At 35.2% G+C, this 18,664-nt stretch overlaps 1 protein-coding gene across 2 annotated transcripts in view; it reads left to right on the top strand.

Moving 5' to 3' along the window:
- Positions 1 to 18,664, top strand: part of DENND1B (DENN domain containing 1B) — a 252,418-nt gene that overhangs the window by 121,190 nt on the left and 112,564 nt on the right. The window contains exons 6-9 of one of the 2 annotated variants that reach the window (XM_024102044.3): positions 7,160 to 7,229; positions 9,606 to 9,686; positions 15,036 to 15,095; positions 17,266 to 17,319. In XM_024102044.3, the coding sequence (XP_023957812.2) occupies positions 7,160 to 7,229; positions 9,606 to 9,686; positions 15,036 to 15,095; positions 17,266 to 17,319 (265 nt within the window). The remainder of the gene's footprint in view (positions 1 to 7,159; positions 7,230 to 9,605; positions 9,687 to 15,035; positions 15,096 to 17,265; positions 17,320 to 18,664) is intronic. The other variant, XM_008164283.4, reaches the window with a different exon arrangement.

An 18,664-nucleotide genomic window follows, 5' to 3' on the forward strand; every position in this document is an offset into this window, starting at 1 on the left:
CAGTGATTGGCACATTTGTAGAAAAAATCTCCTGGATTTTAAAAGCATAAAATTTTCATTTTCATGATCTATCTTGCAGAAGTTGTGTTATAGGATTTTTTCTTTTCATTCCAAGAAAAGTTTATCGTAGCACCTTATACACCAGTGAATGCAGAGATTATCAAGTTTTCCATATCTGCTTTTCAGAAGCTTATGCATAGTAAACTCTTCAGGGCAGAGACCATGAGTAAAATTTTCCAAAATGGTTTAGGAGCTGAAGTCCTATTTTTCAAAGGTAATTTAGACATTTAGAAACTCACATCTCATTGCAAATCAATGAGATTTAGGCTCCCAAGAGTCTGAGGGCTTGTCTGCTTGCTGGGGAATTGCGCACCGTGGGGGTCTGATTCCTAAAGTGCACAAATGTGGTGTACATTAGTTGGTCTGTGTAGATGCATGCACCAACAGGGTCTTCATGGACCGATTAATGCGCAACACATGAGTACACTTTAGAAATCACTCCCCCATAGCATGCGTTAGCGCACCCTGAGTCACCTCTGAAGGGACTTAGCAGCCTAAGTCACTCAGGTACTTATGAAAACTCCATCCCATATCTTCCTTTGTGTTTCTACAGTGGCTACCACAATGGGGCTTCAATCCTTTTGTTGTTATTATAAGGCAGTGAAATAATAATATAATAAATTGATCTTGCATATTTGTATTAGTTCAAACTTGGGTAGCAAGTTCTTCCTTATTTAGAGACTTATTTTTTTACCTGCACTCAGAATAAATCAGTTTGGCAGTTTTGAGCCCATATTTATTTTTTAATAAAAGCGTTAAGGCCCTTTTTCTATCAAAATTGTAATGAGCTTTGGTTGAGTTATTTTCTTGCCTCCACAACACTTTTATGCTTATAGGTCTGATGCATAAACACAATAGCACTGTATCAAAAATCTACATATTACTGAATAAAAATATAGGGCCCGAATCCTGCAAATACTTCCACGAGTAATCCTGTTCAGATCAATGAGATTATTCATGGGAATAAGTGTTTGAAAGCTCAGGCCTTGATATTAGGCTGCCATTGCTCTACAAGAGCCTCTATTGTCCAGTGACAAATAATACTGTATCACATATCTTTTAAAGTAATTTTTAAACACTTATAGTAGTGTCTGTAAGTTTGAAACTGACATTTCCTCACTGATATTTTTTCTGTTGTGTACACATACTGACTTGTTTTTGCAGTGTTGCATGTATGAATGTAGCGCTGCTTTTACATATATTTTGTTTTCTTTTTCAATATCAAGAGAAAATAGCATTTAAGCATTTGTTTTAAGAATAAAACTCTCATATATTTACTAGCACTTATTAGCCAAATACAGACACACACACAAATATTCAGGAAGTCCAGTTACCTTCTTTCCACTCTTCGCAGTGTACTGTTGGAGTATTGTAAAGAAAGTAAAGTTAAAAATCTGGTCAGAAACACAGGACTTAATTTACACTATTGGATACCTAAAAAAAGATTTACTTAAAAAATATAGACTACCACTCTGAGTTTTTTTTTAATTAATTTTATGCTGTCAGGATGATGTGTATATATTGTTCTTTTCTTTTTCTGCAACTGTGTGAGTTAAGATTTGCTTCCCTTGCTTTTTTGGTTATAAGTGGCATGTTTAAAATTATTTTAACCTAATTTTCTATGATTTTAAGTTTTTAAGATGAAGGTAATTATTGTTTTAGTATTCCAGCTATGAAGTAAAAGGCTTTCTACTACAGCATTTAAAACATATTCAACTACTAAGATTTCCTTCACTTTATTTTTTATAATTCAAGTTTTTGTTAGCATCTAGAATGTGGGCATATAAAATCAGTGTATTTTTTCTTAAAGGAAGAAATATTTGGGGCACTAGAAGTACAGTAAGTATGCCTGCTTATAAGGAAGGAAAACCTCCCTTAGCTGTGTGCTAAGCATCACTAGTTTCAGAATATGAATATGACCTTTCTCTCTGCATCTGTTTTAATATTGTATCAATTTTAGTTTTTGTAGTAAGTGGGAGCTAAGTTCATAGACTGTTAGAGATAAATATAAGCATTATGTGAGATTAAAATGCGAACACTTGTTTTTCCAGTGTACTCTTGATAATGAAAAATGAAGGCTCAGAAGTCAAGGGATGTATATTTTAGAGCAGGGGTAGGCAACCTATGGCACGCGTGCCGATGGCGGCACGTGAGCTGATTTTCAGTGGCACTCACTGCCCGGGTCCTGGCCACAGGTCCGGGGGGCTCTGCATTTTAATTTAATTTTAAATGAAGCTTCTTAAACATTTTAAAAACCTTATTTACTTTACATACAACAATAGTTTAGTTATATATTATAGACTTATAGAACGAGACCTTCTAAAAACGTTAACAAGTTTTACTGGCACGCGAAAACTTAAATTAGACTGAATAAACGAAGACTTGGCACACCACTTCTGAAAGGTTGCCGACCCCTGTTTTAGAGCTTTGTGTTTTCTACTGAAAAGAGAAACATAGTAGGAAAAGATACCGTAGTACTACTGCTGAGATATTGCTACATGGCACAACACAGGAAAATTGATGGATAATCTAAACAAACCCTCTGTGACCAGTATGAAAAATGATTCTGTAATTTATAAATTGTATGATGGTTTTATAGATAAATACTTAGAGCAAAACACCAATCTACATCACTGTATTAGACTGAGAAAGTCATTTTTTATTTGCTCTACAGTACGGTGTTTGATTTGCATTGGGTTTTGTAGTTAACACTTTCCCCACTAGACATATATTTTACATTTCAGCCACCCAATAAACTCTACTATTAACATATTTCCAAAAGATAACAGGAAACATAATCTATCAGGAAGAAACTTCCGGAAGCAATCATTTTGTGGAATTTTCTAGTCAGTGTTTCACCATAACACACAACACTCACATCTATAGCACTGCGTGCTCTTTAGTTAGGGGTAATGAGGTACACTGAACAATTACATCCTAGGGTATTGAAGAGCAAATACTATAATCAAGTTACGCAATAAAGTCACACTTTAACTACCATAAATAATACCAGGTAGCATAAATGTCTGTTAAAGCATTAAGATATGGACTCAGATGTAGTTAACAGACGGCACAATGTGCATTAAAGCCTTTTAAAGAAGGCTAACTGTCTAGAGTGTGCTTGTAGCAGCTTTCAGGAAACAGGCTGCTTCAGCCCAAACTCTGCTGACTTGCGGACTCCCTGCAGGAGCCTAAAGCCTGTAGCAGCTTTCAGAAAGACATCTGTTTTAATGAGAGCTACAGTCACATATTGGGCAGGACATTTGAAGTCATCACAGTTTGGGGAGGTGTCTGTCTCTTCAGACAGAAGCAGATTCTTGAAATCTTTATTTTTATTTTTTATCATATCAAAATTTCCAATATTTTAAACCTTACCCATCATCTATTAAAAAAAAATAGCCGTTCAAATTTGTCAACTCTCTTGGAGAGAAGACCAGTCTCTCTCTGAATTGCACGGAACTGGGATTATCTACTCTTGTGAATTAGCTAGGGTGCAGAAATATATTTCCCAAAAGCTGCATCAGGGTAAAATATTTTCATTCAGAGTCAAAGCTAGTCAGCCTCAGCTGAAATAATGAGAGAAGTTAACACATTGCCACTTTTCATGAGCATATTGATATATGAACAGCTAAAATAGCTAAGTAGTTTCAAACTCTGCCATTTTAAAGATACAGTAGAACCTCAGAGTTACGAACACCTTGGGAATGGAGGTTGTTTGTAACTCTGAAATGTTCATAACTCTGAATAAAACGTTAAGGTTGTTCTTTCAAAAGATTACAACTGAACATTGTCTTAATACAGCATTGAAACTTTACTATGCAGAAGAAATAATGTTGTTTATACATGAAACAAGCATGGAAACAGTTTCCTTACCTTGTCAAATCTATTTTTTTAAACTTTCCCTTTATTTTTTTAGTAGTGTATGTTAAACACAGTACTGTATGCTATTTGCCTTTTTTTTTTTCTGCTGCCTGATTTTGTACTTCCGGTTCCAAATGAGGTGTGTGTTTGGTCAGTTCATAACTCTGAGGTTCTACTGTATGCTAGATACACTTGGTACAGAACTACCATCAGTCAGTTTACTCCACTTCTTAAAAAATAGTTCAAATTTTAAAACCTTGAGTTTGATAAAATTGCTATGTGGGAGAGAGGTGATGTTTGCCATATACATTTAAAAATCTCTTTAAATGGAAAAAATTTCAAAATAAATGCTTACTTTTGCATGCTTGCCTCTGAAAATTTGCCTATTATAGATCCTTTTTTGGATTATATCCTTTCATAAATAAATGTTAGAATTATGAAACCAGGCAGTTTAAAATCAGATGGCATAGATGTCATATTTTATGTGTATTGTATAGTCATACTTTCAGAATAGTGTGTGCTTTTTAAAAAAACAAACAAATAAATAATGGTGAGCTATTTGGAACTTGCATAATATGCCAAATGGAAGATATTGGTTATTCTGTCTCCACTTGTGGAAACAATCAACCCCTCACAACCCTCCATTAATTTATTCTTACAGACATGTCTGGTTAGACACATGGAAAACATAGGATGGGCTTTTAGATTCTGTGGAAAGATTTCTGGTGGTCAAAGATTAGATTTTAAATCCTGAAACTCCTTGGAGTAAAATCCCTGGATAAAAGGTCAGTCAGAATCAATGAAGTTGTTCTGAGGTAGATAAATTGAACACCTTACAGTTTCCTCTGGGTCTCACCTGACCCATGGATCATGAATTGTCATTCTGCAGAAGTGAAGATACAGACATGCCATTTATTTCCTTCTGCTGGTCCCCTATCTTGGTGTATTTTTCTGCACCTCCTCTTTGACATGGAATAACTTCCTATTTCCAATTCTCCAAGCAAACCATCCTTTCCTTTATCCCTCCAAAAGCCTCTTATTTTTAAACCCTGCCAACAGGAAGTGAATGCAAAATAATATTTAAGAAAAAGAAAAACATTGCAAGTTAGCTCTGGCTTCCAATGTAGCCCATCTCCTTTATGTCTGCCTTCTACAATTTAAGCTCCATGAGGCAGGGACTGTTTTTATACTTGTCTTATGCAGCTTCAAGCACTCTGTAGGCACGTAGCTAATACTAATAATGTTGTTTATTTCCATGGTTTAGTAATCTTCATCTTGGATTTCTCTTACAGTATTTAGTAGTGTGCTGCAAAGGCAGTAAAATCAGATGATATTTCATCCCTTTTGAACACAGCTATTATTATTTTTAATAAAACATTCTCCATAAGATGTGGGAAAATAGATTAGAAGATAACATTGATTTGCAGACTATAACTTTAGTAGTGGGCTATTCCCAAACATACAAAGACAGTAAAGGAAAACTGAATCAGGCAAAAGAGGAATTACTATAAGAACCAACAGTGAAGTAACTATAAGAATAGCAAATTAAATTACTTTAGATTTGGGACATGATGATTGTTTACATTACAAACTAAAATAATAAATGTATACCATTCCCTGCCTTGAAAACTGGAGATTCTCTTTCTTCAGCCTAGCCAGCTATTCACTTGGCTTGATCAACTGAATTTTTATGAAAAAACCTTAACTCTTCAGTCCACTCACTGGACAAGACTGGCTTCCACACCAACCCAGGACTCCATACAAACTACCTTAACAGGTTTCCCTTTCCTCTGAGGAAAAGCTTCTACAATCTGCATCCTGGGAGTTTTCTTTGGCAATTGACATGCAGCTAGCATAATACTCTCTGATACATATCTTTAAACTTCACAAATATATCCATATCACGTATTGATGTTAAAAAATACTGTGAAATACTGCATTTATAATATGCTGCTGTACAATGTGCATCTATGGGTTTTCATGTGATAAAATTACATTACAATATTTTGCTAATGAAATAATGTTCAGTTTTTAAAAAAAGACTTCCTCCCAAAGCTTTTAAACCAATTATAGAATTTGTAGTATTCAATTGGCAGTATTCTAGTGGTACCATTATATTTGGGATGAAATACTAAAACAGAAGAAAATGTACATAGCTTGTACATATGTAATTTATCTTGGTATTGTTTTGGGTAGTAATGGTAAGATTTACTAAACTTAAATTGTGTGCATGAAAAATGATTTTTGAAAGTTTTTTTACATTTGAAAAGAATTAATGTCCAGTCATTAGTGATGTCAGAGATAAAAGCCCACCATCTGGAAACATAATAGTTTGCTGATGCAAAGTTACTGATGTGTGTAAGGACTGGAAGGATTGGGACCACCTTTGTTATCTGATAATTACTTTGAGGTCTGAGAGTGCCGCATGCATACGGACTGCAGACTTGGGTTTGAAGATTATTAAATATTATTTATGTTCAGATATTTGTACATGTAAATGACTAATATTTGTACATGAACATGGCTTCTAAAGTCTATATGTAGAGATTATTTTGCAGAGAGACCAATATTTATTTGACATATTTTTGAATTTATAATAGTGCTTTAAAGACCCAATCTTGCATGGGGTAGTGTGTGTGTAGGGGCAGTTGTGTCCACAGAAGGCCCCAGAGACTAAATGGGGGTTCCATACAGTTATGGCAGTCTGCTCATGAACTACACAATATAGGACTGGGGTCTAAGGCAAATCTATTTTCATAAAAACAAATCACCTGAGTGCATGGAACTACAACCACTGAGCACACGATGAATTACATTTATATGAATTCAGGAATGTTTAAAATGCTTTTGGTCTTAAAATATAGTTAGAAAAATCAAACAGTTTTGAGATCTTTCTTCACTTTTTGTCTGTAATGCTTGTCTGTCTTACTGTAAAACCAGAAATGGCTTACCTAAGTGTTGAAATCTAAGCATTAATAGTACTGCTGAACTGGGTGTTTAAAAGTATAGTTTTGTATAATAAGCACAACTTTAAGAAATGTAATTATTATGCTTCCTGGAAATACTATACTGTCATAAATAAAAAAATATGCAAGTTAGCATTTGCTCAAAATGTTTATGATGGAAGTATGATTAAAGTTAATTTGCAATAAATATTATGGAAAACTGGAAAATAGGCAATAATTTTCTTAATATATTTGATAAAAATAATAATAATATACATATTTCTATTTTACAGTTACCTGCCATGGTTTGAGGTATACTACAAGTTGTTAAATACTCTGGCAGATTATTTGGCTAAAGAACAGGTACTTTTAGATATTTGTTTATTTCTAATAAAATATTTTACTTGAAATTAATCGTAATAATTTTAAATCCTACAAAACTGTTTCATACTGTCTGCATGTTTGAACAATGTATTTAAAATTTGCAACAAAATAAAAAATGTATACATTTTAATTTTGCTAAGTGGCCAGGAAGTTTGACATATCCCAATGTTATTTAAAAAAAAATTTGGATATGCTGCTGCAACTATTACGTGGATGTCATGTATTAATTTTAAAAAGCTGCTGAGAACATACTACAGTGAAGTGTCAGAGTCCTTCTGTAAACAAATCCTGGGCTAAGTGTGAGCAGAGTGTCAAGCCACTGGAGAACTCCATGACATGTTGATTGTTAACCAGATAGTTCCTGAGATTTGGGGTTTATCAGATAGAAACACTTTTTCTGAACTGCATTAGATTTGATGTACTACTTCGCCCTTCATATTAACTAAAAACTACTTCATCATACTGTCATCTTGACTAGAAGGGGGAAACTGCTTGCAGCACTCAGTGAAGAATCATGATAGTTTAGTTTGCATATTCATGAGCAATTAGATATATTCACAGGATTGCGCAGGAAAGAAAATACTGGCATCTGTCTTTATTAAAAGTATTAAAGATATACTTTCCTGTTTCAAGTATCTTGGTATACTAAATGTAATTTTTAAAAAAGAAAAAGGTTAGCCATATGCTGTTGGCTGCAGATGCTGAGATTGCAAGAATATATGTGCAATAAGTATACCTATTGGAAACAGGTTAAAGAAAACAATAACATTTTATATATAAAGAAAATATAATAGCCCAGTTGCATTAACTTAAGTAAAACAGAATGTAATGGTCACTGAAGTCCCATTGTTAGCACATTAAATCATATTAAATTTTGTTTTGTCTTAATCTTACTATTTAATTGTAATAGGGCTTTTTATTGAGGTCATGCTTGAATGACAAGGCTCATGCAGGGCAAGGCCTGTCTTTACCTTTGGGTCTTTCCCAGTGCTTGTTGGCACTAAACAAATAAATAGTAGTTCAATGTATAGCTGACAAAGCTGCAACTTTATTATAGTATATGTTAAAGAACTCTACGCTTTAGTGGGCCATAAGTTCTTTCTGGCACTGTACAAAGTGGAAGTATTTGATTTGGTGTGCTGCCTTGTCCCCCGTCTCTTGGACTAATAAATCTATCAGAGAGCTCCTTGTTGTCTCCCTGACCCAGTCAAAGATCTAAACCTAAGGCCTTATTTGCTAATACCTGAGTAACTCCACCCATCTTTGCATAGAGAGATGACAGCCCTCTTCAGACAAATTGAATAAGTTTATATGAAAGTTGAATGTACATTTCTGCTGACATGTTGACCCTTTCTCCATATTTAGCTTGATCTCATTAGCCGAACTATTTTATAATATTTCAAGCTGTTGTGCTTTGCCTGTTCAGTTTAGGACCGAATTTATGAATATAAAAATCATGATCTAGGTTCCATTATCATTCATAAATACAATTCCATTTTGGAAACCAGGTTGTGACACCCTAAACAGATCCAGTAACAAAAAGCACATTTGAGTTGTGTTTCCACAGCAGCTTTATATGACATCTGTATGCATTCATATGTAGTGTTCTGCCTAATTATGTTTGCGTTAATGCATTTTGGGAAATTCAGAGGTGCTATCCCATAGTCTCAGTAGGGGTTAAAGTGCCTGTAGGACATATACATTGAGTGCAACAAGCAATCCAAAGGGAAATGCATCCTGTGATGTCCTATTATATGTAGAGGTAGGAGGAAAGAAGACTCAGTCAGCTCAGTAACACAAATGTGATTAGGAAGTCTTGTCTTTGAAGCAACGTAAGTATAATGACCCTGGTCAGGTCACAGAAAGACAACCATGTGGCAGCCTAGGCACATTAACTGCCATGGTTGTTAAACTTGTGCTAACCATGTTGTGTACAGATCCAAGCCATATGTAGAGTACACCATATCTTTGCTTGATTATAAATTCAGTTAAATGTTGTACAGAGAGGTCCCAAGGCTAATACCATTTTAGAAAGGTGTTGTCAGGCCAGATAAACTGCGTTAGTACCATTTTTAGCATGAGCCGTTTTGAAGGGGTTCAAGTAACATGGTTAAATTACATGTGAATATCAGGAAGTGTTGAGAAAGAAAATAAATGTTAAAGAAACTGACTTTAGAACTTGCAAGAAATGCTCATTCTCTGAGCCATAAAAGTAGTTGTGCTTGTACTTTAATATATGGCAGTTGCACTATGAGATGAAGTTATCTGTGATTGAATGAAAAGATATTTGTTAAAATGGAATATGTATTATTTGTATATGATTATTAAGTACTTTTTTTTTAATATTTCCTGTAGGAAAATGACTTGAATGATATGTTAAAATCACTGTATAGCCACCCTGTGCCAAAGGCAAACACTCCTGTCAGTTTAAACGTGGTAGGTATCCTGTGTAATATCTCTTTATTGTAAAAATTTACAGTTTCTTGTGGTCAAAAAACCCAGACAAAACCTGGGTATTGGTGCTAAATTATGAATATCTCATCATATTGCCTCCTATTGTTAAATGGTTTGCCATACTGTATTCACTTACCATGTAAAAAGTGTATGTGTGTGTGTGTCTGTCTGTCTATGCAGACTCCAATCCTAACCTAGCAGAAATTGAGGTTTGCTGCATGGGTAAGAGGGCAAGCTACCATAGCAACTGGCAATGCTACTCCCTATCTTGTTCGTTGCCTGCTGCCTCAGATGAGTATCTTTAGTTACTCCTGCTGTGGATCAAGATCTGTGCCATGGCTTCTGAACACCTGAGTAGGGAAGGGTATGTCATATGTCAGTCTGAGCTTGGCTTTTCTACTGCCTGCCTGCAGTTGCCCCCTTTTCCCACTTGTGCTTGATCATGCCAGGGTGGAATGCAGAAAAGAAAAGGAGGGTTTTACTGAACTGTGTAAAAATTTCTGCAGGTCCAGGCCAATGAACTTGCACACAAGTAAAGTGATGTGGGAATGTGTCCTGAAATTGTAGCGGATTATGGCTCCCACAGGAACAGCAAAGTGTTGCACTCATCACTTACTGCTATCATATTGGATTTGCTTTTCAAAGAGTACAACTCCCTGAGATAGGGTGACCAGATGTCCTGATTTTATAGAGACAGTTGGGATATTTGGGGCTTTGTCTTATATAGGCGCCTATTACACCTCACTCCACCCGATTTTTCACACTCGCTGTCTGGTCACCCTACCCAGAGGTCACCTTTCATAGTTAATATTTTTCTGGGTGAAATGGTGTTTTTTGCTAAAATATATACTGGTTGGGTAGAAAAATAAAGCAGCATGCCAAATGTGGGCAAGTTAATGTTATATGAGAACCACAACTTTTGCAGTTCTTGACCTTTTTTGTATTTTGAATTTGTAACATTAATGAAGCATTAGGTTGTACGTTTTTGGCATATAATATATTGCATTTCAGATGTGTGTTTAGAATTGTATAACACAGTCATAGAACTTCCCCAAAATACCTACACCATATCTTTTAGAAAAACATCCCATCTTGATTTAAAAATTATCGGTGATGGACAGTCTACCATGACTCTTGGTATGTTGTTCCAGTGGTTAAATACTCTCACTGTTAAAAATTTAAACCTTTTTTCCAGTCTGAATTTGTTTAGCTTTGGCTTCCAGCAATTGGGTTGTGTTATATCTTTCTCTGCTAGATTGTATAGTTCATTATTAAATCTTTGTTCCTCATGTAGATACTTGTAGACTGTAATAAAGTCACCCCTTAACCTTCTATTTGTTAAGCTAACTAGATTGAGCTCCTTGAGTCTACCCCATAAGGCATGTTTTCTAATCCTTTAATCATTCTTGTGGCTCTTCTCTGAACCCTGTCCAATTTATCTGCGTCCTTCTTGAATTGTGGACACCAAAACTGGACACTGTGTTCCAGCAACAGTCACACCTGTGCCAAATACGGAGGTAAAATAACCCCTCTACTCCTACATGAGATTCCCCTGTTCCATCCAAGGATCGTATTAGCCTTTTTGGCCACACTGGCAGCTCATATTCAGCTGATTATTGACCATGACCCCCAATCTTTTTCAGAGTCATTTCTTTCCAGGGTAGAGTCCCCTGTCTTGTAAGTGTGGCTTACATTCTTAATTCCTAGATGTATACATTTACATTTAGTGGTATTAAAATGCATATTGTTTGCTTGCATCCAGCTGACAAAGTGACCCAGATTGCTCTATGTTATTGACCTATCCTCTTCATTATTTACCACTCCCACAAATTTCGTGTCATCTGTAAAATTTATCAGTGATGATTTTATGCATTCTTCCAGATCATAAAAACATTAAATAGCATCGGGTCAAGAATTGATCCTGTGGGTCCTGACTAGAAACACTTCTGTTTGGTGATGATTTAGTGTTCGCAATTACATTTGTGACCTATCAGTAGCCAGCTTTTAATCCATTTAATGTGTGCCATGTTAATTTTATATCTGTCTAATTTTTTCATCAAAATGTCAAAAGCCTTACAGAAGTCTAAAAATATTACATCAACACTATTACCTTTATCAACCAAACTTGTAATCTCATCCCAAAAAAATCAAGTTACTTTGACACTATCTTTTTTCCCATATAACCGTGTTGATTTGCATTAATTGCATTACCCTTCTTTAATTCTTTATTAATTGAGACCCATATCGGCTGATCCATTATTTTGCCCAGGATTGATGTCAGACTGATAGGCCTATAAATACCTGGGGCATCCTTTTTACCCTTTTTAAAAATTGGCACAACATTAGCTTTCTTTCAGTCTTCTGGAACTTTCCCAGTGTTCCAAGTTTTATTAAAGATAAACATTAACAGTCCAGTAAGCTCCTCAGCCAGCTCTTTTAAAACTCTTGGATGGAAGGTATTTGGACCTGCTGATTTAGAAATGTCTAATTTTAGTAGCTGCTGTTTAACATTCTCCTGAGATATTAGTGGAATGGAAAGATAGTTGTTGTATGATATGACTGCATAATCTGTTTTTTCCCAACTACCAGAATAGAAATATGTATTGAATACTTCTGTCTTTTCTGCATTATTATTGATAGTTCGACTATTTCCATGTACTAATGAACTGATTCTGTTATTAGGATTCTTTTTGTTCCTGTTGCACTTAAAAAAAGTTGTCCTTTACTCTACTGGCCATAGATTTCACCTTGTGGCCCTTTGCTTCCCTTATCAATTTTCTACTGTTCCTATCTTCTGATTTATATTCATTTTCTAAAAGGACATCCTGTCTTGATTTAAAGTCATTGAGAGATGGAGAATCTACCACGTAGTATTTGTGCCAAATAGTATTTGTTGACAATTTGTGCCAAATTTCTAATTTGAATTTGTCTGGCTTGAGCTTCCAGCCATGTGTTCTTGTTATACCTTTCTCTGATTGATTGAAGTCATTTAGTATCTAGTATTTCTGCCCATGAAGGTACTTATATACTGTAATCAAGTCACCTCTCACTCTTCTTTTTTTTCTAAACTAAACAGATTGAGCTCTTTGTCTTTCACTATAAGACATTTTATCTATCATCAAATAATTTTTATGGCTCTCAAATTTTCAAGTTTTTTTAAAGAAAACAACCAAGTGGAATATATTTTAGAAAATAAAATCAATATATCATTTAATACTACATCTCAGCACTTTTTGCAAGAGTATTGTAGTATTGTATTGCAAGAGTATTGCAATTTACATTCTTCCTATTTAAAATTTCTACTCTAGTCACAGTTGGATATAGCAAGCTTCTTCACCTGTCTTACCTCTTGAGAATTGCTACTATTCTCTTTTACAGTTGTTGCATTTCATCTTAGAGAGATTGCCTGGGTTAAAATGGGGTCCAGGCTACTTTAAAGGGGTGGGGCTTTATCTGGCCAGCAGCAAGAAAGGGGTCGTGGCTTCTCTAACGGTTCCCCATTTCCTTGGGTTAAGAGGATGGAGGGAAGAAGTGGGATTAGCTAAACTGTGGGCTGACTGGAAGGGAAGCTATTCCTTTGGCCATCATCCCCTGGCCATCATCCCCTGCGTGTCTGGGGGAAGGAGAGAGTACTGTGCTAAACAATTTTTGCTTTGGAATCCATTTAGATGAAGGGATCTTATATAAATAGAGACCCAATGCCAAGTGCTGGGCTGCAAATAGAGACAGGAAGTGGTGTGGGACCAAATTTTAGGACCTTTAACAAATAAACAAATGGACTAAATCATCAAACTGAGTGAGAAGTCTTTGCTGAACCTGATCTAGACCCATGTGCACTGGTAACTGGCACAGTTGCAGGAATCCAGAATCTGTTTTAGTCTGCAGTCTGGCTTAAATTTTTATGTCTGTTTGTTGTGTCCCCTTTTCCCATATTTAAGTGGCAAGGTCTTAAACTGTGGATACTAATAGATGTAAAATTAAGTTATATTCTGAATAATGACTGTAAAAATGGCACTATGGAATTCCATGTTTACTGTCTCTGAGTGGGTCTAGATCAAATTTCTTGGTGCAGAGGTAAAAGGATGCTGACAGTTGGAAAAAACACCACAAACTCATTCTGGGATCTGGAAGCCAAGCTGTGTTCTTTCAGTCTCACACATCAGCACTGGTAAAAAATACATTCTTCAAATGGAACTTACCATATTAAAGCATTCTGTCGGTGATGTGAGCCAGAATGGAATCCAGGTCACACACTCTCAGGCTCTGTTTACAATGCTCTGCAGCCCAGACTACTGAGGTGTCAACTACATGCAAACTACCCCACTTGGATGATACTGGTGCAAACTAAAAAGTACCTAGTTTGTGCTGTAGTGTTTTGGAAGCACTACATTACTGTGAAGTAAACATCTTTTAGTTTGCACTAGCAGCATCCATACAGGGCAGTTAGCGTGTCCCTCTTTGGTGAGCTCTGCAGTTCACAGCCCTGTAGTTCACTGTGGTGCCGTGTAGACAAGCCCTTTGATGTTTGGCCTTGTATAGCTAACAGGAATAAAACGTAATAATGGTTCACTTTTGTCAGAAATGTCAGCCAGTTGTGGTCTGAATATACACAGGTAACAGATCTGATGAGTGAGTCACTCTTTTGACTGTTACCACAATTCAAGCCTGTCCATTCCCCTGATTACATGTACATTGAGTGTGTGGGTCATAAAGCTGCACCGTTAGATAGAACTTTATTGAGAGGTGGTTGAAAGTTATGGACTCTTACTAATACCTATATTTCAACTGCACTGTGATGCTTTTATATCACAGTGTGACTGCTTTGATGCCAAGGAGGTGAAATCAGAACTATCCAACCTAGGAAATTTGTTTGAATATATGGAACCAAGGTCTGGGTGATGTCCTCATTAATTGTTAAAAAATTAAAGTCTAACTCCTAGGTAAACACAAATACAGCACACAATGTAATGAGATTTTCTACTCTATCAACCAACAAAAATACAAAAAAACCCCAATCTTTAACTTTGCTTAATCACCCTGCAAATACATTTTATGCCCTGCCATTTTATACATGGCTATTATGCATTCTCTGTTGATCTGTTATAGTATTTTAGTTTATTATATACAATAAATGAGTCTTGCATTGTTATGTAGATGGTCAGAACCTGAAATTCTACTGATTAAGACATTTGACATTTTCATTCTTCTCAAAAGATTATCGCATATTGAAATCTTTGCCCCAGTTACTTTTATAGTTAAAATATTATGAATCAGATTTAATCTTTTGGTTTAAAAAACAAAATGTTCAATTTTTCTCTCATGTTGCATAAGAATCAAGAGATGTTTTTTGCAAGTGAGCAAGTTCTGAAAAATCAGCCGTACCTAGTATCGGTGAGTTTAAAAGAAGTGGCTACCTAAATCCTACCGATGAAAGAAATAATTACTTGCCAGATGATTTCTCTGTTGATTTCAGGCTGTTCATATATGGTCTTTTGGAAAATGATTATTCTGTGGCTTTCTAGTCTAAAAACCCAATCTTTATTAATATATTTCTGTTTATACTGACCTTATTTCAAAACTGCAGTATGTGTGAATTATAATCCGACTGCAAAAACAAAACAAATTTTAAAATGGAGATGATGGAATAAATACCCTACATTTATTCACACTTCCACTTTTTAAATAGCAGAAGCATGATAGTGGCCAGCACTTGTTAATTTCATACCTATTAAAGATCTTATGTGTCTTCCTAAGAGACCTCAGAATAGGTTGCAGTACTCCAAGCTATATTATTTCCACTGGAAATACAGTAGAACCTCAGAGTTACCAACACCTCGGGAATGGCGGTTGTTCATAACTCTGAACAAAACGTTATGGTGGTTCTTTCAAAAGTTTACAACTGAACATTGGCTTAATACAGCTTTGAAACTTTACTATGCAGAAGAAATTATGCTGTTTAAAAATGAAACAAGCATGGAAACAGTTTCCTTACCTTGTCAAATCTATTTTTTTAAACTTTCCCTTTATTTTTTTTAGTAGTGTACATTTAACACAGTACAGTACGCTATTTGCCTTTTTGTTGTTGTTTTTTGTTTGTTTTTATTTCTGCTGCCTGATTTTGTACTTCCGGTTCCAGATGAGTGTGGTTGACTGGTCAGTTCATAAGTCTGGTGTCCATAACTCTGAGGTTCTACTGTAGCTGATCATGGCTCTGGTGTCTGGCAGTAGTGGGTGATGGCTTCCCATAGCACATCTCTGCTGTTCTGCTCATTGAATTGATTATTTCTCTGTTAACATTATGAGCAGTTAGAAAATCATTGATTGTTTCACTTCTAAATTACTACTGAATAATACTCTGTAGCCTTAAATACTCTGTGTTTGTGGGCAGTGGGGGAGGAGAAGAGAATTAAAAGTTTGGTATAAACAGAAAACAGAGGACTTTTTCATTGATCTGGGTGTATTCTTGGTCTTTGCAAATGGAAAAATAATTTTCTTTGTCTTTCATTACTATATTAATGCACATCTGTATCTTGGTTTATTTATTGTGCACAGGGCACAATGTCATGTAATGCATTCTTTTTGTATAGCTAGTGTGTGGACTTTTTAGCTAGTGCCAGATAAGCTAATTATTGTTAAGGGGAAAATGTTCTTTAAATCCATCAATCTGGTGCAGTAAGATCTTCCTACATGCATATAGTAAATAGCAATAATAAATTACATTTGCTGATTAAACACAAGCTACATTAAATTTTTTATATACTTTTATATATTTCATCATGTTCTAGTTAATCTTTTTAAAGTTTGACTAGAAATACATTTTATTTTTATATTGGTTGTTCAAAAATCTATATCTAGATCTAGATATAGATATAAACAGAGGCAGTTATTTTAAATTGTAGAGTATATGCTCACTAAGAAAATGGGATAAATAAAGTTTTTTCTCCTACAAGATTTAGGCTAGGATACTAATGATGTGTTAAACTTATTAAACCAAATTCATTCCTTGTTTAAGTATTGAAGTCACTGGATTAATATAAATTAGTGAATTATGGCTGTACTGAGTTTGATCTGGTCTGTATTTACATCCTGAATGTTGCTCAACCTTTAAATATATAAAGTTGTATAAGGTTGTTAATATTTGTCATAGATTAATGTGGAAAGTCAAGTAGTCTTATCCTAATTTCTGTTTAAAGATTGTTGTGAAATTGAGGGGAACTGTACCTGCAATAACAGTCTCTCTGTCCTAATGAATTTATTTTCTTAGGTGAATGATTTTTCCTCTTCCAGTCTAAATTTAGATTTTGTTCTCTTGTAAATTTTTGTGGGGGGAAACCTATTTGTCAGAAACCCTTAATCGTTAGTCCCAAATTGAATCTGCTGTTTCTTACGCTAAAATGTGCATAATTTCAATATGACTCTAAAGCAATGGCATGTTGATTTTTGATCTGCTGAATCTTTGGTGTTCTGGTCTGCTTTATTTTATAATATATACACACACAATTTGTATTCTTGGTCTCTTTCTCCACAAAATATTAATTTTGTTTTCCCCCCCATTAATTAGCATTCGTACTTCATTACTCCTGATCTAACTGGATTGCCAACAATCCCAGAAAGTGTAAGTATGTTTTTTTTTTAAATATCTAACCAGCAGTGTTAACCTTGTTCGATGGGTGTGGCTGAATTAAATTTGTAGTTATGGTCTATGGCTGGGCCTACAAAGTTAGAGCCATATACTGCTTTCCACAGAAGATCTCATACTGGTGTCAGTCAGAGGTTTTTACAAAGAATGAGGGGAGAATACAGCCTTTGTCTAATAACAGAATCTTTAGTTAGTGAAAGAACTGCTGCATTGAGCGTCATCCAGTGATAAAGAATTATACAAGGTATTTTTATGACTACCACTATTTCTGTACATTGTTTGAACATTTGCACGTTCAGTTACCCAATTTGTGTGTGCATTTATGGTAATTATATATAGAAATCATGCCTGCCACTTATGCACCTGAGTTATTTGAATATCTGGCCCCCCAAAATTGCATAATTAAATGCCAGAATTAACATCCCATTGAGATGAATGGAAACAATTTATTTTTCTGAGTGCTGTTGTTTCAAGCTACCTAAGACACACGTGTTCACATTTGGAAGGTCATCTTGACAGCCCTAATGGTTAAAAGATTTTTCTTTGTTTAAATGAAGGTTTGCATTCTACAGAATTCAAATATGTGATGGAGGCCAGATAAATACTGTAAATGTAGTGTCTGTGATCTTCAAGTGTGTGCTTGACTGCATGTTTAATAACTAGCCATTGAACGCGTAGCTTATTTAAATAGACCACCTTCTTTAAATCTTGCATTTAAATGTGGGATCAAGGGCATTCATGCTATAGCCGGCCATTTGCTACAGTTTTGAAATTATGATCTCCTCCTCCTCCTCCCCCCCCCCGCCCAGAAAATTAAGTCTGCTCGGTGGCATGAAGAAATTATGTGATGCACATAGCAGAATATTGATTCACTAAAGTATTTCAAATCTGCGCCTGCGGTTGATAGATGCTGTGATTGCTGTGAAAGTAATGCAGTACATTTTTATACTGTTCATAGGAAGGAAAGAAAATGGAAGTAGAGGTGCCTTTCTCTACCCTCTCTTTCCCACTCATTCCATTTGTAACTGTGTCCCATCCTTTCAGTCTAAGAAGTAATAAGAAGCTATGATTTTACATGGGGAGTAAATAAATGGGGGCAAACAGTAGTAAATTAATAATAAACTCTAGTCCACTAATTCTTTGCTGTGAAGCTTCAAAGTATTGCAATGAACATGTACATTTTATATTTTAAAATATAAATAAATCTGACAATTTTTAGCAAAAAAATAAATAAATCTATATAGCAATATAGAGTGCTTTATTGAAGTGAAGAGCTAGATGTACCTTTTGACTGTTCTGCAGCTTTAGCAACACAGAACCG

This window comes from Chrysemys picta, chromosome 8 (genome assembly GCF_011386835.1).
Source record: "Chrysemys picta bellii isolate R12L10 chromosome 8, ASM1138683v2, whole genome shotgun sequence".
Taxonomy (NCBI): Eukaryota; Metazoa; Chordata; order Testudines; family Emydidae; genus Chrysemys; species Chrysemys picta.